At 39.1% G+C, this 24,771-nt stretch overlaps 1 protein-coding gene across 1 annotated transcript in view; it reads left to right on the forward strand.

Annotated features, from left to right (window-relative positions):
* Positions 1–24,771, forward strand: part of ncor1 (nuclear receptor corepressor 1) — a 78,743-nt gene that overhangs the window by 17,885 nt on the left and 36,087 nt on the right. The window contains exons 7-16 of the mRNA XM_084730801.1: positions 1,039–1,095; positions 1,583–1,635; positions 2,340–2,406; positions 5,360–5,532; positions 7,153–7,243; positions 7,525–7,703; positions 7,858–7,912; positions 8,475–8,576; positions 18,975–19,105; positions 20,687–20,982. Coding sequence (XP_084586927.1) covers positions 1,039–1,095; positions 1,583–1,635; positions 2,340–2,406; positions 5,360–5,532; positions 7,153–7,243; positions 7,525–7,703; positions 7,858–7,912; positions 8,475–8,576; positions 18,975–19,105; positions 20,687–20,982 — 1,204 coding nt within the window. The remainder of the gene's footprint in view (positions 1–1,038; positions 1,096–1,582; positions 1,636–2,339; positions 2,407–5,359; positions 5,533–7,152; positions 7,244–7,524; positions 7,704–7,857; positions 7,913–8,474; positions 8,577–18,974; positions 19,106–20,686; positions 20,983–24,771) is intronic.

The following is a 24,771-nucleotide window of genomic DNA, read 5'->3' on the forward strand; positions in this document are numbered from 1 at the left end:
AATGTTTTAATTTTCAGAAATAATGAGTGAGTCTGCTGTTGGAATATATTGGAATGTCTTGTAGTTTTTGTAGTGTTAGAAAGTAACCATGTTTTTTTTTCTGCAGTGCAATTTTGTCATATTTCTTCATTTATTTTTGTTAAACACACTACATTAAACTAAAAGTCGAGGGCAACAACAGGCCTCGTGATCCATATTTCAGCTGAACAATAAATAAGTGTATGTGTGTTTGTGAAGGTCACTGTAGTTCATGTCTGTCAGACAATGTTGTGGTAGGAGAGTGATGAGACACGCCTTCCTTCTCAGTCAGCCATTAACCCTTTAGGCAAAGCAGCTCCAGTACAGTGTGCAAAGCACTTGTTGTTACAGGTAGCTGTGGATGTTTGTCTCAGTCTGTAAATGTAGGTTATGAAAAGGGGGAAATCAAGAGTTATTCAGTATCATTACAGTCTGCACTGAACCAGGAAGACGGCTGTTGTCATAGATATTAATTATGCTGCAGCGTGAACATTCTCGCCTGTATTCTTATGTTTTTTATTCTTGTATCGTGTATTGTTCTTTCCAGGCAGTTGCAGCTGCTCACTTTCCTAATTAATCATTTGCAGAAGCTGATACTTCAAGAGCAAATTAAACACATTTAAAAATGATGAAACAAGTTTAAAATTGTCTTTATTCAGAATCAGGACTTAAAGTTATTGTCACAGTTTATTTTGATGATATTTTGATGGTGTTCCTGAATCTTTGCCCTTTTGTTTGTATGTTACAGATCACACCATTGATCTTGACTGGAAAATTTAAATTGCTGTAGAAATGGTCATATTTTAGTGTTGCGTTAATGGCCATGTTTAGTTACTTTGTTAATTGAATCTTCAGCTTCAGTGCTGTAGCCACCAAACAGTCTCATTGGTATTATATTTTATAACCCACATGCAGTTTTTGCAGGTGAAATTGTTTTGTTTTTGAATTTGCTCAAATTGCAGTTCCACTGTACTTTTTGTATATTTGTAATTAAGATATGATTCTTTGTTCTTTTTTTAGAAAAAGGCTGAAGAGGCCCATAAAATACTGGAAGGTCTTGGCCCTAAGGTTGAGCTAGTAAGTGATTTAATGTAATAATCAGGGTTTCTGCAGGTCCTTCAAAAATCTAAAAACTAATAATGTGAATTTTGTCTGTCTAAATCATGTTTAAGACATTGTAAGGCCTTACAATGTCCTAAACATGATTTAGACAGGTCTTAACATTTTAATTCTGAAGTTATCATTACTTTTATAAAGTTGAATTTAGCTTGAGTCTTGCTTTTAAATGTGTTTTGAGTAAAAATTGAAGTGAGCACATTGTAACAGCTAGAGAACGAAACACTGAACCAGTAAACACTAATGCAAACTGTGCATGTACTTTTTGCCAGTATGGATGCTAAAATGTGTTAAATTTAACTTGCTGAAACCTGCAAAACCCTGAATAATGTTTTTTTTTGTCCTTAGATGAGCTTTGAGGAAAAGGCAATGCTTAGTTAGATATTATTGCTTGTGTAATAGCTAATAATTAATCCACACTCCTGCTCTGCACTTTTTCCCTCTTTAGCCCCTGTACAATCAGCCGTCAGACACAAAGGTTTACCATGACAACATCAAGACGTGAGTATCCACATTTGTCCCATACATTCAATGCTGCAGACATGAGGCTTACCACACTAACAGGATAGGGACTGTATCAGATGAGGAAAGTGTCGGAGGTAATGCTGACCTCAGCAAGATGAACCCAGCTGATAATTCTGTCTAATCTGATTGCTGAGTCACCCCATCGAGTTGCCCTACTGACACCAAGGAGAGTGATTGAGAAAGGAAGTGAAAGAATGCGCTTGCGTCTGTGTCAGGTGTGTTTTAAGTCAGGTTTTGCCGGGGGTTGAAGGCCAGGCCATCTAAGATCAAATCCTTATCAGTATGTACCATGAGAGCAGCCCATCTGGCTCAGCCTTTTATCAGGACAGAGACCAGCTCTGTGTGAATCTGCTGTCCAGGCCACACTCTCAGGGTCAGCTCTCTCACTCTTTTCTCCCCACTGTCGCCATCATATGTAAACACAAGAGTTCCCAGTATTTTGTACCTGCCATAGTAAAAATAAACAAAGATAAGTCCGTGATGGTGTTTGAGGGATAGAGTTTGACTTCATTTACAACACCTACACCAAAGGATTTTAAAATTCTTCTTCTCTCCTAAAATAAGTTTCTTGTAGTGCATTACCTTTTTTATGTTTTATGCAGCTTTGCATGCTTGTGCCCAAATACCTCAAGAATTTTGCTAATGAACATACTAATACATTCATTTCTGTGCCCTTTTAGCAACCAAGTCATGAGAAAGAAGCTGATTTTGTTTTTCAAGAGGAGGAATCATGCTCGTAAACAAAGGGTAAGTGTCCCTGCTGTCAGGAAAGCAGGGTGGAAGTTCCAGGTATTTGTGTCGGTGCTTTGTCTGGACACCACATTAGTAGCACCACCCATTCCTTTCGTCAGTGTAACCGTCAACGTTGTACCCGACTGTTTGCATTCAGATGACCTCAGTTTACTAGGGGAAATATGAAGATTGATGAGGCCTTTGAAGCATGTTATCTTCCCTGTTTACTTAAGGCTACATAACTCATTTCAGAAGACTAACATCTGTAGTAGTTTGAATGTCCTTGTTGTTGGTGTGAATGTTAAATACTGGAGCTCACTGAACATTTAAAGCCACTGGAGACCTAAACCCACAAAAGCTTCACAATAATAAAATTTTGGATCTTATATTATATTAAGAAGCATCTAAAAAATCTTAGAATTTCGATTTAATCCTAATTCTGTATATTGTCATTTAACTTTTTGTTCACTTTCCAGATATTGGGTTTGAACTGGACTCTGACATTTACCATGAAAAATGTGCAGTTCAGTCCTAATACAGGTTGGGTCATAGGTGTAACAAAACTTTAATCTGCCTATTTGAGTCTGAGCCAACTCAACAGGGAACTGAAGCCATTATATTATTCCAGACTCCTTTGACAAAAACAGTAATTTTGCCTCACAGACCACTGGAGTTGCTGGAATACAGCTGCCTCAAGGAAGTAACGTTAAGTTGAATCTAAACAAACTACCATTCCTACACCGTTTTCAAAATTGGTTTGAACAGCAAAATTAGATGGTCTTTGAACTAGGTTTTCTTGTATTTATGAACTCTTATTTTCATTTTTATTTTTGTGGATGCTTAATGAGACACTCAGCATGTTAAATATGCATTTGTACTGTTTCAAGCCAAATGGCCAGAAGCATTAATGCTTGTTATGTATAATTCCTGTAATAAAAAATCTTCTAATTTTCGGTTACAATCCATAAAATATGGAAATTGTAGCAGAGGCTGATGGGAATGTCATTAGTTTTTCAGGCATTTTATCATAAATCAGAGTACTGGACAAATTGAAATGACTTGATGGCAAAAGTTAAGAAATCACCAAGGTTATTATGATTCATCTTGGGGGAACATAAATCTTTAAACCGTAATTCATGGCAGTCCATTTGATAGCTCACTCAAAACCACAAATGTCAACTTCATGGTGGTGCTACAGGAGAAGTCAGGAAATCACCCGAGTCAGAGGCTGTTCTCTGGAATCATGAATGTCTGCTAAATTTCATGCCAATCCATCCAGTAGTTGTTGAGATATTTCAGTCTCAGCCAGAGTGGTGGACCGACTGACCACCACATTGCTAGCATGGCTAATAAAAATAATGCCCTGATGTATTTACAATACAGGAAATGCCTCAGTTTCCCCTGTTTGTTGGAAGGTATTGTGTGGGCCAAGAATTTCTTTCATATGCAGTATCATAATAAACATTGTCACATGAAAGAACAGATCTGAGAAATGCGCTGGCCAAGCAACTGTCTCTCTGTCTGTCTTATCAGTGACCAGTGATTTTTTTAATATATTTCAGAATCAGCTCATGTTGAAACACTTGGCTGCTCTTTGTGTTGCCATGGCTCAGTGAGTCCCACCTTTCTGTGGCTGTTCCATGTCAGGGTCAGACAGACCTTCTGAACAATGGCAGAGTGCACTTGGCCTCATGCCAAGAGGAAGGTGAATTGTTTGTCCCTCGCGGCTGAGTGGAAATGAGGCTGTATTGTCCTCCCAATACAGAAGGTTTTCCATATCTCAACATTTTAACTCCTGCACCTCTGGAACTAAGTTCAGTTTTTAGTTTTTGATACACTAAAAAACACATTGTTTCTGCACTTTCTCATGTACAGTTTATTAGACCAGTTGTAAATTAATCTAAATAAAAACATATTAGTCTTCTAAATGAGCTTTTGAAAGCTGTTTGCAAGTAGACTAGTTGCATCAGAACAAACTGTACCTGGCTGACAACACTCAATTAGGCAACGTGACACAAACCCACAACAAACAGCCAGTTCGTAAACAGCATGTACTCTCTCAACTCTGCTCTCACTTCAGCTTTCTGCTGCTTATTCTGTAGTTGTGTTTACATTTGTCATGTCCTTTCACCATTGTATATGTTGCACTGCTCCTTTGGGATTAGTTGTGCTTTTCAGGGCCCTCTGTATGAGAGGTTTTTTTTCCCCCTCAAAATAGCATTTAATTTTGAGTAACCTGTCCTAGAGCAACATAGCAACAGCAACAGAAGATCTCAAGACAGTACTATTTAATTTGTCTCAGACTATAAATGCAAGTGACATTATTTGAAGGGCTCCCTTGGGCTTTTAAAAAGTATAAAATCCTATAATCTGAATTAGACAAAATTTATAATTTTAACATAATTTTGACAGGTCTTAAAAATGAATTGGACTATGAAATTAATGTTTCTTTTAGGAAGTTGCATTTACTTCTGTCTTGCTTTTAAATCTGATATTGAGAACATTTTGTATTGATCATGCTGTTATAACTACAAAACAAAACCATCCTGGAACCAGCAGCCACTAATGCTAACTGTGCAGCCCAGTCAGTTTATCGGAGCACACCTAGCTAGTGTGTTGCAGTGTGTTGTGCGGGCTAACTTGGCATCTTCTCTCATCAGAAAATTACTACTGCTAGAAGTAATAAGTTTAAAAAGTGTCTGTTAACAAATTTAATTTAATATGGGTACGTGCAAGTTCAGTATGGCTGTGAGTTAGCTATTAAGTTGAATCCATAATGGGCTTTAAAAGTTTTAATTTCAATGCTTGGAAACCCTGTGTTTTGGAATATCAAAATCTCAGCGGATATCTAATATATATATATGTTCCAGGTAAATCTTCTGGCTCATAACATTGGCAAGATGTTCTTTTGGCTCTGACTGTAGTGACGCCCACACCAGACGTAACCTTTTCCATGCTGTGTACACAGGAACAGAAGATCTGCCAACGCTACGACCAGCTGATGGAAGCGTGGGAGAAGAAGGTGGAGCGGATGGAGAACAACCCCAGACGCAAAGCCAAGGAGAGCAGGACACGGGAGTACTATGAAAGGCAATTCCCTGAGATCCGCAAGCAGAGAGAGCAGCAGGAGCGTTTCCAGAGGTAGTCTTTACCTGCGACTGGTCATCATGGTGACATCACACATCTATAGTGCTACAATAAGTGTTTGGCTGTGATTGGTTCTTTTTTCAAAAGCACACTGATACAAATTGCACTTTTGCTTTACAGACTATTTTCTATTGTGCATTGGTTTACACCAGGGATGTTCCTAATGTCAATTTACTGGTCGACTAGTCTAAAAGTAAGAAAACACTCCGAAAAATAGTGTTATATTGGTTTGCACAATGTGGCTAACGTTACTGTCAGCATGCCTGTGCTGAATGCAGTTATGCATTTCTCCAGCCGAGTAGCTATTTTCCAGTTTATTCTGTCACAGCCTACATGCAACCTGACTTTCATTCTCAAGATGAAATACTTCAAAAATGTGCACAGTTTTACAAAATGCCATCTTTGTCCTACTTTACACCTCACTGGTTTACATATGTGCATTAGCTGCGTAACATCTCAGACATATCAGTTAGCTGGTGTTGTGCTTAAGTAAAATATTGTCAATTAGTGTAACAGACTAGTATCTTTAATCAACTAGTCGACTAATTGCACACGGTCCTAGCAGGGTTTTCGCCAGGAATGTTGCGAGGCCCAATCTTTTGATGAAATTGAGAATTTAAGTGGGCTTAAATTCGGGCTTGTTGTGCACTGTGGGATTCCCCTCCAAGTTTACGCTGGAAAGGGTGGACTTTCTAGTAATAAAGGCTATGGCTGCAACTAACGATTACTTTCATCAATGATTAATCTAATGATAATTTCAATTATTTTATTATAATTTTCCGATTTTATTGGCCATCATTGTTTCGCTTTAATATTGGCAACAGAGTAGATTTTTCTTCCTGGGAGTAGACTCTCAGATTAGACAAAAACAGTGACTTTTTCTTTTGCTAGTACTAGATTGGTCACATCACTTTAAACTGTATAGTACAGGACTGAAGCAAACGCATTCTGTTTAAACGATCTGCTGTATGTGGGGAGGTGATCATAGATGGAAGGACTTTTGTGAACTCATATTCACTCTAGCAATCTTTTGAGGCATAAATAATGTTGACAAGAATTGCAGCCACACCCTGACATTAAAACTGTTTCTTCCAGTTTTAAGATGTGTGTTCAGCTATCATGTGAATGGAGGACACTAGGTGGTGTGCGGTGGCCTACTTTTGGCAGAGACACATGCTGTATGGGTGCCTCTGGAAAGGGTGGGAGACAGGGTCAGGGTCCAGCGTCTGGTTGTTCCTGGCGCTGACGCTTCATGCTTTCACTGAAATCTCCTAGTAAAAGTTTGCATGTCAGCACTGTTTATGCAGACTGCTAGACCATGAAAAAGGAAGCAAGTAATAACTGGTCAGAGAGACTATTGTATTCATTAATAGGTACAATGATTCTGTCTGTTAACAGAGATTTGAAATTTTTCAAACCTGTTTCCCGTCATTCATATTAATAATTTGACTCCAGTTTTCGTTGGAAATAAGTCATGAAAGCTTGGAAGTTTGATTTCCTCTGAAAAGATTGAAACTGATTTTATCTTTGCACAGCATAAGATTTAATGTGGTATTTAAAATAAATGTGAATAATTATAACATTTATAATGCACTGTACCATTGTTTTCTGCAGGGTTGGACAAAGAGGAACGGGCCTGTCTGCAACAATTGCAAGAAGTGAACATGAGATTTCTGAAATCATAGATGGCCTTTCTGAGCAGGAGGTGGGTACCAACTGAAGTGAATGTAAATATATTCTTGTTTAGATGTGAACCTACATAGCTAGATGACAACAGTCCAAATAGAGGTGGCACCATTTATGTTTTCAAAGAGGGGGAGATCTCTGTAGCATTACACTGACTACACCCTCCTGAATACATCTAATCTACTTAAGTCACAGAGGCAGGGAGCAGATTTTGCTAAGCAGAAAAGATGTTTTACTGAACAAGATAGAGTGTTTTCTGTTGGATTAACTGTGGACACTTTCCCTGTCAATTTTCCGCAGAACAACGAGAAACAGATGAGGCAGCTGTCAGTCATCCCTCCCATGATGTACGACTCTGAGCAAAGGCGAGTTAAGTTCATCAACATGAACGGCCTGATGGATGACCCAATGAAGGTGTACAAAGCCCGGCAGTTCATGAATGTTTGGACTGAACACGAAAAGGAGATCTTTAAGGAGAAGTGAGTTGTTTTTGTTTTGTTGTTGGCATAAAATGTCTGGGTCACAGTTTGTCCCTGTGAGTCTGTCACGCAGACATGATTAATGCCACCTTTCGCTTGGACGCTGTTATATTTTGGCTTTGGCACATGAATAATGACTGGCTTGTCTTTCCAGATTTGTCCAACACCCCAAGAACTTTGGCCTGATTGCCTCCTATCTAGAGAGAAAGGTAAACCACTGCTTGTATTTTCACACATGCCCACTTTTGGAATACATAGCAGGAATTCATATATTGACATTTTTTGAAAAGTCTAAACTCAGTTTGGAGTCCTACCTTCATACCTTAAAACTGTATGTGTCACTTTCTCGTAGTAAAGTATAAACTTGTAATTGAGTCCTACAGGCTATAATAAAGCTTTCAGTAGTGATTAATTCCACAGTTTAAGACTTTTTCGTACTGTTTATTCTGGTCTGAAATATTAAAAACTCTGTACTCTGTGGGTACACATACTACTTCACTCATTGGTCGTATACAGATCAACTCCAAATTTTATGTTTTGATTATTTTTCCAAAAGTAGTGATGGAACAATCACTACAATAAACAATGACCAAATGTTTTTTTAGTACATTTTAACAAATTCGTGATGATACTGATTACTATGATCAATTTGGTCACTATCATCATGATATTAAATTTTCATACCGTTTCATCTCTAGCCAGAACTTAAAAAAAACATTAAAACATTGTCATGTGTTCATAATAATTACATCATACAATTTCTTGTTTCAGTGTGTTGCTGACTGTGTCCTGTACTACTACTTGACCAAGAAGAACCACAACTACAAGACCCTGGTGAGGCGAAACTATGGTAGACGAAGAGGAAGGAACCAGGTAAACCTGAGACTTTATTTATCTATCTACTTAACTTTCTGTTAACAGACTGTTCCTCGACAAGATGCTGGTCATTTCTTCTTTGTCCTTAAAGCATTAAACATGATTTGCTCAGGTCAAGAGCAAATCAAATTGAGCAGTACTGAAACTGTCCAACATCTCTGACTAGACTTCATAGAGAAACAGAATTATTTACAGGGAGTTTGTGAGGGAAACAACTCTGTCAGGTGGCTGTGAGGTGTGATCATTTTACATGATGAGTTTGCTACATTGGGTTCGTCTGACTTGTTTGCCACACCTGTTTCATGTCTCCTCCTCAGACTGACGGTACTTTTAGTGTGTGACGTATACACACACCAGCATAAGTGCTAAAGATTTTGCCCCTGCGTCGCTGGCACCATTCATGTGTCACAGCGAGCAAAGCAGGAAGCAGAGTGGGTGCTCCTCGATTTTTCTGGAATTATAAGCAAGCAACCCATGGATTATTATGATCTGGCTGCAGTTTCACTTGCTTATTTGCATTATCTGTGGAAGGTGCAACATGTGTACCTCAGTTTGTTTATATATAGATTAAATGGAGCATTCGGTTACACAAATTTAAGTTTCCACAATTATCTGGAAAATAAGTTCAGGATTAAAAATGGCTGCTGTCGCTCCCAGTAAATGATCATTTGACAATGATTTGAGCCTGATAAAAGTTGAACCAAGTCTGTCGTGTACAGCTGAGCCTGACAGTTTGTAATGTTGTCCCACTTTTCAGTCAATCCAACAATTTTGTTTTCTTGTATGAAAGGGCTTCTTTTGTGACTATAGACAATCTGTCTGGTTTCACTGGACTTTTGAATAATAGTTTTCAAGTTAGATTGGAATCAGTGAATTGATTTGTTGATAAGACTGAAAATTAATTAGCTACTATTTTGAAAACTTGTTTGAATAAAAAAACACAAAACATCCATTGCTTCCAACTTCGCAGTTGTGGGGATATGCTACTTTACTTTGGGCTTTAAGAAATTATGTCAGGATTTGTGTGCTATTTTTGGACACCTTATAGACAAAACAATTATTCTGTTAATCAAGAAAATATTTAGCACATTAATCGATATTGAAAACAATTGTAAGTTGCAGCCCTTTTTTCGAATCCATTTAAAAAACACACTCACCTAATTATGATTTACTGTGTTCTAGTGCTCATACAGAGATGTTCAGCATATATTCTGAATGCACAGTGGAGAGAAATGGTCAGACCAGGGCAGCTAAGATAAGGAAACATGTATACACTCCCAGTTAACAAATTAGATGTGTGTGTTTTTAAATATGTAGCACTTAACAAATCAAAAAGAGGAAGCATTAAGAAGAGCTATAGCACTGTCACTGAACTCATTAAAAACATCACAAAAATCAAAAGCCACAATGCAGAGAAGTCAAGTAAATCCATGTTTTTCTAAAAATGTAGGGGGAAACTGGATTGATTTTGAGACACGACTGTCTGCTTTGATCTCATTGCTATCTCTGCTGCATGTGCCTCCACAGATTTATTTGTCATAGTATGAAACATAGAGACAAACTGGAGCCGCCTCTTCCTTCAAAGCCTCAGTGTGCAATCACTGTCAAAGCTGGAATGTGAACTTTGTAGATGCCAAAGTGAAAACTTCAAGCATACAAATATGGAGATGCGTTGTTGTGCACAGATTGTTGTTCGGGGCTTTATATAATTGTTGTCTAACACCCAAATCCAGAACAAAAAGATGCACCATCTCACAACCCTACTCAAGGTGCCATTAAATATTAACTTCACTCATCTTGGGGGATGTTTTCTCCTTACAGGGGCTTTTCCCTACTTCACTGATGCCACAGTCCTTGGACAGGACGTTCTGTCTCTGTGTCGAATACATCTACTGTGTAACACAGTGGGTTGATTGTAAGCTGTTTCTTTACATAGGAGGAGTTGGAGGGCGCCAGAGTTCATGATTACAACTCAAACACAAAGATGGTTCTTCTTACGTTACAAAGTAACCGGTACAATTGATGAGTGATTCACCTCTAGTCAGCCTTTTGTTTTTTGGTTCATATTAAGAAACTACCAGGCGTTGAGAGAGGATTTTCCGTATAAAAGTTAAGGACATGCTATAGGGAGGGGCATTGTTTTTCCACCTCTGAGCCACCAGTGGAGGTAAAAACGGAGCCGAAAGGACATCTGTGTAAATGGGTGAGCTGTCAGGGCGGGACACGACGCCGTTGTTTTGCACATTCATTGCTATTTCTCATTGTGTTTTTTAAATTACATACTTACTCCGTATATTTGTCAGCTGTGTCAAAGCAAAGAGCAAGAGAGATGAGCAGACACAGTTACACATACGCACACTGAGGCGGGGGAGAAATCCCTCCCCACAGATCATCCCACAAGCCGATCCTATAAACGTCACGGACACATTAAAATCTTTATGTTACAAATTCCTAAGGTTATCAGCTCTGTGTGTGATTATAAAAGAGCAAGGAGCAGATTCACTCATTGTTCGGTGTGGCCATCACACTTGATCTGATGCTGTTTTAGACCAGGATTTTTGATTTAGCAACTGCGGCATGTTATCTAACATCACATTCTTGCGTGGCATTATAGCAGTGTTGTTTGTTTCTGTGTAAAGAACCAGATAGTGTAGAGGTGGGCTTTCGTTGTAGCTGTATCACCCAATCTGTATAAAAAGGGCTTGTCTTCCTACAATATTGTTTTTATATTTACATTTTATGTTTTTTATTTATTTATTTATTTATTTTTACTTTTGTTATTTTTTATTTTTTTGGTAAGTCTGACCTGCTGATTTGGATTTTTATTTCTAAGAATTATATTTTGACAGCATGCACAAACATTTTTGTAACTTTTAAAAATGGAAAATTAAATTTATGTTCATCATACAACATTCACTGTTACATAACTTTTAATTTTCTCCAGAACTGCTCCAGGTTTCTTCCTCTTGTTTTCTCTCACATTTCCCTCTCCAAACATGTCTGCTCCTCTATTTCTTCGTCTCTTCTTTGCCTAACTCTTCTCTTTATCCTTTCCCTGGAGTATGTCCCCCCTTTTAACATTGATGACATGCTAGCATGTGTGTGTGTGGCTGTGACCAGCATAGTTGAATATGGCTGTGATGTTACTATGTGTGTCACTGCATAATGTGAACTTTTGTGCGGCACATGTGTGTAAATTTGACTGGCACAGAATCCGATATATGTGACACTGACTGGCTGGTCACCAGTCATGGCAGATCAAGCTGAAAACTGGCTGGTGTGTAAGTTGGTCTCTATCATCGTCTTAAGATTCGGGTCATTTCAGCTCTGATGTCTCCAGTGCTTTGTCCAAACCATATTGTGGTTATTTAGAATATAGTGCATTGGGAGTAATGCATATGAAGATGTAGTGGATTTTCAAGCTACTGGTGTGACTTAACTGCAGTTTGAGTGAGTAGAGTGAGTCATTAGAGAGGGAAGGAAGAGGACAGGGTGAGCAAAAGCAAGAGCAGTGGAATGTAGGGCGAGTGAGTGAAACTGAGTGAAAAAACCCTCAGCGAGACAGAGTCAGCGCTGGCAGCTTATCCGCTGAGTGAGTGTGTGCTGTTGTTTTTTTCATTTTCCATTTCCTCTTTCTTCTGTTCCTCTGAGAGAGAGTGAGAGAGAAATTCACCCCTCTCTGAAACAGCTGAGTTGGTACAGTCCGGCCATCTGACAGGCCCAAAAAACTCACTGTGCTGCTGTGAGTGCCAATCAAAGAGGAGTGCTCGGCAGGGATTACCTTGAGTGACCCTGCATAGATTAGTGCGTGCATGTGAGATGGACAATTCTTTGGGCGGCTTAAGCGGCCTGATGACACGCTTTCCCGGAATATGTGCGGCAGTGCCGTGGCCCGGCAGCCCTTCTAAGGAGCTCTGCTATGGTGCTGTCCTGCCCCTCTACTGCTACCGTTTCCACCGCTATGGAAGTACTGGAGGCTAAACTCATATTTGAAACACCAGTAAGCTGTGGCTCACAGCAGGGCAAAGGAGTTTTTGTGACCAGCAAATGAGCTTGCAGGTATGTCACCAGCTTTTAAACACAGTTTCTGCATGTTAGTTGACGCCACACTCACTCAGTTTATTTCCCTTGCCGTCTGTCTTCTCATTCCTGTCTGTGTCGTATTTTCTATTGCCCTGTTGCTTTGGCAGTTTGCCTCTTAGCCTACATATTTATTTGAGGCATGTAAGCACTCAAACTCTCCTATTTTATGGTAGTTTCTCTAGGACATGTGCAGACATGGTTTTAATTTAACTGTGTTGAATGCATGTACATATGTATTTATGCTATGGGAAAGGGAATTTTGCCAAGTGAAAATGTAGGAATTAGTTTTTATTGTCATATTTTACAGTGCAGATTCGAAGATTTTTAGGTGTCAAACAGACACACTGATAGCTCTATCACATAAACAACAGTATATGTCCCCTGTGTCAGCTGAATCTTAATAACTGCAGCTCTGATCGAAATTAATATTCTGGCTCGACTTGCACGCACACAAAAAATGACAACAATGTGGTACTCGAGGCATGCATTCTCATGGAAGCCTATATAGGCTACACCCCCCACAGTGTCTGCAGCCACTCCATTGGTTAATTTTAAAAGTAGAACTTGCGCCTTGACTACGTGGTCCTGTCTGATGACTGTCTTCTTCCTCATTCTGCTCTGCTTTGATTAAAAACATCTGTGTATCTCTGTCAGCTGGTAGCTCCACCCATAAAAGTCTAAACTGTGCAATGCAAGTTTTTCCACAGTAAAGAAACATTTTCAACATATTAGTTTTTTTATGCAGCTTTGCCTGACTTTGACTGTTTATATGCAGATCTATTTAAGAGGAGCCATGATTCAGTGTGGGCTTTAATCGTCCTCTGTTGTTGATATTGAATGTTTATTCTTGTGAATCTACGTTTGAAATGAAGGAGGTGGAATCACTCAGTAATTATGCAACATACAAGTTCATACTGCAGCTTTTACACTTTTTTCATTGGGCTCCCAGTGCTTCACTGTGAAAACAAACTTTTTTCTTATTCCAGTTTGTTGGGTAGCTCACATAGCATAAGGTTATCATAATGTGGTAGTTGCTGTCTTGGAGCACTGGTTCACCAGATGCTGTTAATGGGAATTAAGAACTGGTTAGAGTTAAGAACCAGTTTAAAATGTTCTTAATACATCGAAGTTGTTCGCCCAGTTTATCAGTTCTTTTTATCAACGCTGGCGTGTTTCAGACATTACCACATTGTGAAACAATGACGTCAAACTCTTGCGACTTGTGTCTCTGGAAACTTAAACAAGAATTATTCATGGTGGAGAACCTTTCCCCCCACACACTGTTTCTACACAGCGTTCAGATTCATAGATAATAAAACAGATGCTTTGACGATAAAAACCTTTGTACGTTTAATTCTTTTTCTTTTTGCACAGAAAGTTGATCAGGACTCAATTGGAAAACTGCTAAAGAATCAGCCTCATAAGCACATTGATAATGGAATTGGTATCAATAAAATCTTAGTAATTACTATCCCTAATGCTGTTTGATCATAATTTAGAGATGTGGCTATTATCGCTTGTCAGAATTGTCAATATTTACAATTTGAATTCTTTCTAAATTAGAGAAACTGCTGAGCTCTTAAATAGACATCATATATGCAGGCCAATAATTCAATAACTAATAAAAGAGAGAAAAAAAATCAGTTTATTTGTTCAGTAGTTATGTTAATACACCCACAGATAGATGGGGAAACAAACAGTGTGTCCTGCGAGAGGAGGCCCGAGCAAGAATTGTTCCAGTTGTCTAAAAATCCAGTTTGATCCTTAAAGTTTGAAGTCATCTGATGCACAAAAACACCTGAGCTGCAGGCCATGTTTTGTTGCTCAACTTTCTAACACAACACATTCATCAGAAGAGTAAAACACTGGCGGAAGTCTGGAGTCATGTCTTTTTTTGTTTTTGCCAGAATGGAAGATAAACGAAAGATTAACATTTATAAAGAAAAGTTGGAGTAATGTGCAGTTGTGAGTGAAACATTTTACAAGTTGAAAAAATGGGGCTCAATTTTGACATATTTTGGAAGTTTTTTTGAACTCTTAAAGTGGCAAAATATTTCGTCTTTGAAAACGTTACTGAGATAATATTCATGTTTTCCTAGGCATAGTAAAGTTTATAGAACAGAGGAAGCAGATTCTCTTGGAAACATAATGTAGCGGCTTGTTTCTTGAAAGCAGATTTCTCAATTGCCTGGCAATTTATCAGTCAGTTATTGTAGATTTCACTAGTTAGTAGTACTAGCGATGAGCCGTTTTCCCCTGCAGAGCTCCCAGTAACCAGGGTAACTGTGGCTAATGCTTGATATTTCTTACCTTTCTTTTCTTTTTCAGTCATTTTTGACAGGAAATTGTTCCACCATGAACATTCAGGAATTGATGTTCCCATTAGCAGTATTTCTGAGTAATTGTGTCATTGGATGATGGCAATAACTGTAATAAATTGCAATGTTGGAGGTGATGCATAGTAATAATTTAGTAGATTTTTAATTTCCTATTCCTGCAGCAAAATTGCTTGAAGTAAGAGTGCGAGATTCCTCTGGTGGGCTAAGCTCTGTGGTAGGAAAGGGAAGATTGACTTGTGGCTCTGTCATTTCCTAAATCAAACAGCACTTGTGAATCAGCAAAAGAGGGGAGAAATTAAAACTCTCAAAATATTCAAGCCAGGTCAGGAAAGAGCTTCATTTAAAAAACACTGAAGAACCACAGAACCACAGGGCCTCATTGACTTTTGGAGAACATCTGTGTAGAGGCTCTTTACGCAGTGTGGGAGAAGAGGCAGGAATGCCACGGCTCTCTGACCACCTCCAAAGCAAACACAAGCGCTCCCTGACCCAACCAGAACAGCATCTCACTGAAGGACATGTATGGGGAGAATAACTAAAACGGCCTGGTCTCCTCTGCAGAAAGGTCCCTGAATTGTCAAGTGCCAAAAACATGTGTTTCAGTCTACTGTAGGCAGGAAATGAGTCAAGAGTTTACATCACAATCAGAGTTCTATGCTGTCCTCTCTGAGTACATCAAGCTGCAATCTGAGCTTTGAATCTGTAGGGCTTTCCTTAAAGAACTGAACAGTGCAGCCACATTATCATACTGCACTGTATAACTGCCATGCCACTTCCAAAATATTGCTATTAAGAAGATCCCCATGCTGATTTAGCATGCAATATTCAAACATAAAATACACATAAAAATCTAAAATTAGCTCAATGCTAACACATAATGGAAATGACGGAATGAACGGACATTATAATGTAATAAAATTTTTAAAAACTTTACTTCACATTAGGGATGCACGATAAATACCAGAGCTAATACAATATTGGCCTATCCAGCTATATCAGTCACTGTTGTCGTGTATTAGCTGATAAATATCAGCAACACTGATATCTGATTTGACAGACAACGTCAAAGCATTTCATTTGATTTCTTAGGCAAAATGATGTTTTTTGATGAACATTACAAGAAAAAATAACTGAACATTTCAAGAGTCAGAACTGTTCTTTGTTTTTGTTGTAATAGTGATTTCAGTTAGATTTGGGATATTAAATCATCCATCTTTGCTCACTATATATGAGCCTTTCTTGCCCTAAGGTGTGAAGAAACTACAGGTTATATCAACTTCTTTTTTGTTAAAAATGCAAAATTATCAGTATTGGCCATGAGAAGCAGGTAATTATCCATATCAGGTGAAAAAATATCCACATTGTGTATCTCTACTTCATGTGCTCAACATAGAATGACATGTGTGTTCATACTTTCAGGCATCTGTTTTGCCTGCTTTGTGGAGATGAACTAATAGCTGCTGACTTCATGTTGACACAAAAGTTTCACAAATCTAGAGGTTTTGTGTAGACACAACCAGTTTCCACTGGCCGGCTACATCAACCTCAGAGGGTCAGAACTCAAACTCAGAATTCCCAGTAGGTTTAAAAATTAGAGCTGTAACGATCGATCAATTATTAAATTAAACACGGCACCAGAGTTTCGTGATAGTATCGATAAACACATCACCCCATAGCACCATAAATTCTGGCGAGATTTCTTATCTGTATCAAAAAGTAAAGGCAAAAGTAGCTTGTAAGCAACAGCCTTGACATTTGTCACCAATTGGTTTAAGGGACCTGAATATGAGGCTGTGACCTAAACAGTCTACGGGGTGAACTTGAGACAGCATCACATGCCATTTTCTTTCAAACACTGTAGATTTGATTTTGCTGGTCATGTAACTCCACTCGTCGAAGGCCAAATCCCTCTGATTATTGGCTGTCTCTGGTCAGAGCTGGCTAGAGCAGCAGCCTCTAAATCTAATTGCTGACTGCCTGCTTTTGTGGAGTTGACGAGTTCTTCTGTATCAGACTTTACAGTATGATACAGCAGCCAGACTCCTTCTGTGCAGAACCACGTTGCTGTAAAATAGACAGACGGCCACAAACCCCTTTTTTTTTTTCTTTTTTTTCTTTTTCTTTTTCTTTTTTTTAAGTTGTACCCCTGTCCTCCCTCTCTTTGCCTTAGTCCGTATCTTTTGCCTTTACCATTGAGTGGAGCACATTCCTTGGCCCCATCTGGTACCAGCATGGGATGTTTGGCTTGGCATAGCCAGACTTGTTCCAGCACAGCGCTTTCATGGAACAGGCAAGAGGAAGCATTCTGTGGTTACTGCGCCAGCAGTGATGATAAAAAAATGTTGCTGTGTCCTCAATCACTCTGTTGGACCTCAATTGAAAATTAACTTTTGAATGATGTTTTATTTCTACTCTTGTAGGCAGAATCTATCTGAATTCAACCTCTTCACTTTTAATTCAAACCTTTGAATTATCTTAATAATCTTTTCTACATTAGAGTGTATTTTATATGTTTCAGTGTGATATAATGATTCATAATGAGTTTCATGGTCAGGCCCTTTTCTCTCCTTGAGAGATTTATTGAAATAAATGACGCATGAGGACTGGTCACTCTTCAGATTTCTTCATTTTGTAAAGGAGCAGTATCTGCACTGTGGCCTGTTTCTGCAGATGCTGGACAATGTGATTAGGAGTTTTTATATGCTGGTATTTACGATAACAGTCATATGTAAAAAATGAAATGTCTATATATCAATAAAACGTATGATACAGGGCTGAACGATTTTTGAAAAAAATATCTAATTATGATTATCTTGGCTTATATTAAAATGGCAGTGTAATTTGCAATATTAGAGGGAATCATCATTTTAACATCAGTATTCTCAGTTTCATTGAAAATCATAATAAAATGATTGTAGGGTGGTTTTTATCGAGATCTGTACAAAACAAATATGTTTTCTGAGTCTGTAGAATATGAGGAGTATGTCAGGGTATGTCTGCCACACAACAATGATTAATTTAAAATGGTATTTGGACACACATTTTGCCTTCAACAAATACTGCACCTCCTGAGATTTGAGTATTACAGTAGACTATATTGCAGTTTGGATAAAATTTTGATCAACTGTTCAGCCCTAGTATGATAATATTGTGTAAATAATCCAGAAGCTCTTACCCATACTGTATGCTCTTAAATCAGGTACGGTTTTTAAATAAATTTTCTATTGATATCACAATAATATCATTACCATGAATTATTTTGGCCACAATAATCATGTAGTCAGTACACTGTACTATAGAAGTGAAAAGCTTATGGTCCTTATGTGATCATTATAATATACTATAGCCTTAAACTTGGGGTATACAACAAGGCTTTTCATCTTTATCTTCTTTTGTCTTTAGTTTCACCTTAGTTGTTATATTTGTTGTATGGGTAGTTTTTAGGAAATCATGCAGCTTATTAGCAGTAAGTCTAATGACCAGTTGCCAGCATATATCTCTGCCAGTCACCCAGCTTTGGTCTGACTGATGGTCCTCTGGGCTCACAGGGCCAATGCAGGCACTGCTATACCATCAGAAGATGTTGGGGTTGCTTGATATTATGCAGGAAACCTGAAGCAGGAAGTGAGTAAAAATTACAGGAGCAGTGTAATGGAGGACATGAGGCAGGTGTCAAGCTAAGTATGTGGTACATTTTGTATCACAGTTTAGTATTGTCAGACTATTAGAAGATACTTTTAGAGTAAAACTAAAATAAATGCTGATTGCAGATGTTTGAATGATGTTTTTAAATGTGTCACAGGGTAGGTTTTTACATCTGAATTAAAGCAAAATGGGTTTGTATTTTTCATTTGCACTTACTTCTTGCAACCTAAATCATTTAATGATTGATTTTTTTATCTTTCTTTCTTTTTTCTTAAATTCAAGGAGAAAGAAAACAACTAAATATTTTTTCCTTGTGTTTTGTCTTCAGCAAATAACACGTCCCTCACAAGAAGACAAGTCAGAAGACAAAAACGAAGAGGACAAATCCGAGAAGTCTGAGAAAAAAGAGGACGAGGAAAAAAAGGACGAGGAAGAGAAAGATGAAAAGGAGGATTCAAGGTGAGTTGTGACTAGTTGTTTGTCCTGGTGTAAGTAAGCCTTGTAGGTAAAACTCTTCTACTTGGTGTCAGTCTCAGATCCATACACTGTATTATTTCTGGAAAAGATTTATTAGTTAAATGTTTGACTTAAATGGGTCATATTTGAAGTAGCAAACATTTCACCTTTGATGGTCAGATGACCCGGTACAGCTAAGTTACATATATCAACAATATTTCTCCATCCATTAAACAAGAGATATTACTGTAGCTTGTGGAATTAAAAAAGCAGTGCTTCCTGGACCTGACATTGAATACGAATGAACACAGGACTGGAGAATTCACGAAGCTGGCAGTTCAAGTTGCCCGTTATCATATGATAAACAAAATGCAAACAGACCCTTCCTGAAGCCCCTCCTCCAAACAATAACTGTCCAGTCATAGCTGCTAACTAACGCTAGCTTGCCTAGTGTAAGTAGTAGTAATGTTACCTGGTTCCAAACTCGTGTCAGATACCACTGCATCTGCCACACTGGGGGACTGGGGAGCAGGTTATGGGCTGGATCACAAGCAAAGTGGATTGATGACAGTACACCTCTCTCTGGCTCTCTTAGGTCTAAGCTGGGTTAGCTTAGCTATTATCCAGGCTTGCTTCTTGGGGCAGTCATGATCTGAATGTGTGACCGCTCTACTTAATCTGATCCTTGTGCTTCCTTCTCCAACGTTAGAGTGTATGTTTGTTGTTTATTGTGAACATATCCATGCCGTCTTTTGCCATCCAACCAATGTTTTCTGGGATGTAGCTGTAACCTCAATCTCTTAGCATTGATGTCATAACATGTACCTGACTGTTAAGTAGCACATTTCAGACCTTTTTACAGGGTTCTCATTTTAATATATGTCCAATAGAAACATTAAACACTGGAGATGGACATCTCAGCTAACTCAGGGACTTTAAGCATTAGCTTACATTAGTTAGCTACACTTGAAATCTGCTAATGAGAGTCTTTATTTTAGCCAACAAAATCCACGGTCATCAGCTAGAAATGAGAATCTGCTTTGGTTTCCTTCTCAGAAGAATGGAAGGCCTAGTGTTTCAAGAATTGCTGCCAATTTTGATGATTAATGTGCCACAGTTATCACTGTAAACTGCATAAGTGCTATGTGAGAATGGAAAGCTTGAAATACGTAGCAACAGTAACTAAGGAGGGCATGTCAAAAGGGCATTTCTGTTTTTGGATTGTGTTGTCTTTGATCATTTCATATAAAAATTAATGAACATCAGAAATTGTGCATGATGTGAAGATTTCTTGTCTCCTGGCCCTTGGTGGAGTGATGCATGTTCATGGTCTAGAGAAGACTGGAAAGGGGATAGTAGAGCCTGTTTTGGCATATGGCTACCAGAAAGGAAACCTCGCTAACTTGTTAACGAGTCAGTCCAGTTTGAATTGGACAAATTCTAATCTCCTTTTTCTTGTGTGTTCAGTCATGGTGGAAGAGAACAGATTACAAAAAGGGCCTGTTATTGCTGAGTCAGAAGGGAATAGATATTTGCTGTACCAACGGGCTCTAAAGCTGTGTTTTCCCCCTCCAAAAACCACAGGGACATTGGCAAGGACAAAGACAAGTGTGACGGTGGGGAGGACGAGGACGGAAAGGAGCAAAACACGCCGCGTGGCAGGAAGACTGCCAACAGCCAGGGCCGCCGTAAGGGAAGGATCACCACACGCTCCATGGCCAATGAGGCTGCGTCTGTGGCGGCCGAGGAGGCGCCTCCCCCTGCCACTGAGCCTGCCTTGCCAGATCCTCCACAGCTCCCTAAACCTGATCCAGCACAGAAGGCCATGAAGGAGCCTGCAAAACCCCAGACTCCAGTAGCTTCCATGGATGCTAATAAAGGTAATTCCTCTTGGGGGTGCTCTCTGGAGATTGTTCAAACTATTTTTTGCAACACAGGATCACACCTACTGACACAGAAACGAGGGAAAGTTCACAAAAATAAAACCATACAATATTTCATCACAAAGACAAATTTTGGTGCAGTCACTTAGGGATTTATCCAACAACATTTACAATTACTGTCAAGTGACCAGTGTCCAGGGCAGGAATTATACCACAGCCAAACGGCCAGTGCTGTGGATGCCCCGGAGTGTTGCCGTAATGCCCCTTCTAAAATTAACTACCCACATGGCCAGTTTGGCAGGCCCTGTCTTGGACTGGCCGCTGTGCCCCTAAAAGAAAGTTGTGGATTTCATAATTTAAAACTACATGCAATGCAGCAAATAAACACATTTTCCGGTGTCTGCGTCATGCTGGACAAAAACAGTAGCGAAGGATTTCTCCCACTAATGTGTAATGAAAATGTCCACTAGCTAACTTTAAAGAACCATTTATGTTATGTAATAAGAAAAAGCAGCTAAAGAGAGTAATAATATAATTAAGATTAATTAATATAGGAGTGCATTGAAGTTTACCAGGATATTGCTGCATTGTGTTAGCTAACTGCAAACATACACAGAGTTTATAATTTGCTGTGAGATCTGACAGGTTGATCCTTTACTAGTACCAAACAGGAAGCAGCAAACTGGGTAGTTACTTAAAGCTGAATAAAATGTCTATCTCTCTCTCTCTCTCACACACACACACACACACACACACACACACACACACACACACACACACAATAGACGTAACAGTGTAATGATTTGGTATTCAATTCAGCATTCATCTAATCCAATAATCAACATGTATTTAGTTGGAAATTTTTGTAACGCCTCTCATTCTCACCATCTAATCCCACTAAAATAGCGCATCTAACCAATTAAGGCTGGTGAGGGAGTTTAATCCGAAATGTTAAATTTGTATGGAAATGTAGTTTATTGTTATGGAATATACTGATCCTAAATTAACAAGCAGACTGTCGACCTATGGTGCCCTTTAACTTGTATTTATAGAGTTATGGGTTATTGCAGATATGTAAGTAAAAGTTGATGTGTCACATTTCTTAACGGGAGTTTGGTGTAATATTTTCCCTGGAGAGTGCGGGGAGCTTCCATTTAATTCGAACTGCTTGTACTAAAAGAATATTTTGCACTAATACTGTTTTGTCAGTTGAATTACCACTTTTTGTTTTGGCCATAGTGCCCTACACAGGGTTTTCACGGATCCTTAAAATGTCTAAAATCAAATAGTCTGAATTTTAGGCCTTAAAATGTGAAGCCTTGGACCTTAAACATGATTTTAATAGGTTGTAAAAAATGATTGGGTTATTACATTAACATTATTTATAAGTTGCATTAATTTCATAGGAAAAAAGTACTACTACTATTACTCTTGCATACATACAGTTCTCTGTCATTTTCAGGTGAACGTTGCAATTCTAGGATTTGCCTTCATATCCTTTGTATTCAGTATGGTCATAAAATGGGCCCTAAATTGTATTGTTAAGGGTCTTAAAACTTAAACTTGTTGAAGCTGCAGAAAATCTGTCTACGATTGCTAAATTAATTTGTCTTTATCGAGTGTCTATTCTCTGATATCCCATTCAGCTTCTTAAATGTCGTAGTATGCTAAAAGATTTTTTTTTTTCTCATGAATAATCAGTTGTCACATTCTGGCTTGGCACCAGGAACGGTGTTCATATTGTTAGCTTTTTGTCTAATGAGCTTGGAGAATTTAACAGCACACGTCAAAGATACACATTAAACAAGTTTTAGAGACATGTCAACAAATAGCCCTGCTGGCTTTGTCCCTCTTCAGACGTGTTGATTCGTAAGCTGTTTATAGCGTCAAAGTGCACACTTGGTTAGGTAGTTTCAGGCGTTGATTGCCAAGTGTCAGACAGACTCTGTCCTGTATTGCGTGCAACTCAGGAAGTTGTATGAAGTCTGTTCATCACCATGGCAATGAGCTGCTCTGGTAGAGCTGTTGTCATGGCACTCAGTCACGCACTTGTACTCATCCACCCTTTGAAGTCTGTCACTCTCAACAGCGGTTGCTCCAGTTATTCAGGTATCCAAGTCCCTGTGTGTTAAGCTCGTCATGGCGTTATTATGCATCATTAATTCACTGTTTTGTAAGTGTGCTGACTCCTCTGCCACCTGGTCTCTCTGCTGCCTGTTGAGCTCTACTTCTCTCAGCAGTCTGAGTTATGCAAGGTCTGCCCTATAATGTGATTAACTAGCGGTCTGCAGCGTGTCCCTTCCATCCTCTCAACCCTCTGACCTCTCTGGCCCTGTTCTGGGTGTATCATGCTTTATGTAGGACTGTGTCAACTGTAATCTCCCTTAGTGACTGCATCTACTAGACTACATCTGTTTGCTTGCACTGTGGTAACCCCTTCAGCTATGGCGTTTCTTAGAAGTAAGTGGGCTGGGTGCTACAGGGTAGCTATCTGTCAGTCTTGCCCAGTTGAAATGGTGCCAGGCAAGTTGAGGAAGCTGCTGATTCAGTGGGGGTTTAAAGTAATGGGGGGGATAGGGTATGTGTGTGTGTGCGTGCATGCGTATATCATTAGGTGAGATGCTACACTGTAGACAGACACCATTACCTCTTTTCCTTTGGTATGAATCGGCAAATCAGCCAAGCACAGTAAGGATTTACATCTCCATCAGGGAACAACATGGATGGATGGATGAATGAATGAATAAATAAATTGTTTTGACCATAACCCAAAGATGTTCAGTTCATTGTCATAAAGGAGTAAAGAAACCAGAAAGTATTCACATTTAAGAAGCTGGAATCAGAGAATTTTGACCTGCGATTATCACAGTAGTTGGCTATTAATTAAGTAATCAATTAATGGTTGCAGCTCTAATCTTCATTACAAAGGGGCCAGCTGCATGAACGTTTGTCTTTCATTGAAGACAAAAGCTTAGGTCGAGTCCTGCAGCTGTAGTGGATAAACACTTGAGGAAGACTTGAAGAAAGCAGCAAAATCATACAGCATACATATACATTAGCTGTGTCTCAACATATGATCATTTTGGGGGGGGGGGGTCGTAACTGGTTGGCTGTGGTGGACAAGACGTCACTGCAGCCTGCTTGGAGGTGGATCAGGCACACTGTGGCCCCACTGCAGAGAAGGTCCATCTTTGATGCAACTTGGCGCAACTCTGCACATTAAAAATGATAATTATTCCCTTCAGGATTTCACAGGAATGTTACCTGATAATTGTGGTGCACTTTGCACTGTTTTTAGTTTGTTTTTTTTGTTTTTTCATGGGAAGCTGTGATTGGTCAAATTTGAGGAAAGGTTTGGGTGATTGGACAAAATTGGAGGGTCATGCTGAATTACAAGGATTGGTTGAATTTCTGTGAATTATTACGATCGCAGCTTCCAGGGAGGGACTGGATAATGGAAGTGCAAATCAGCGTGGCACAGTTTGACTTGGTGTGGCCAAAAGTGCCAAAGGAAAAGTCACATGTATGTCATTAGGTAAGATGCTACACTGTAGGTAGACATCATGTATGTTTTCTTAGCCCTGAGATTAATGACCACCCTTGAGGGCTTCTAAACCATCACGAGGAGAACATGTGAGTTTTGCCACGGGAAAAAGGAAGCCCAGTCCAGTAGACATTTGTTTAACTAAGTGTAACAGACTGTGTGGCCAGGGGGACCTTTGGTAGGAGCCGTCTAAACAGTGAGAATTGATCTTCTCATCTTCGAGGTGGGTGGGTGGGTGGTGG

Source organism: Lutjanus erythropterus, chromosome 11 (genome assembly GCF_056507025.1).
Source record: "Lutjanus erythropterus isolate fLutEry1 chromosome 11, fLutEry1.hap2, whole genome shotgun sequence".
Lineage (NCBI taxonomy): Eukaryota > Metazoa > Chordata > Actinopteri > Lutjaniformes > Lutjanidae > Lutjanus > Lutjanus erythropterus.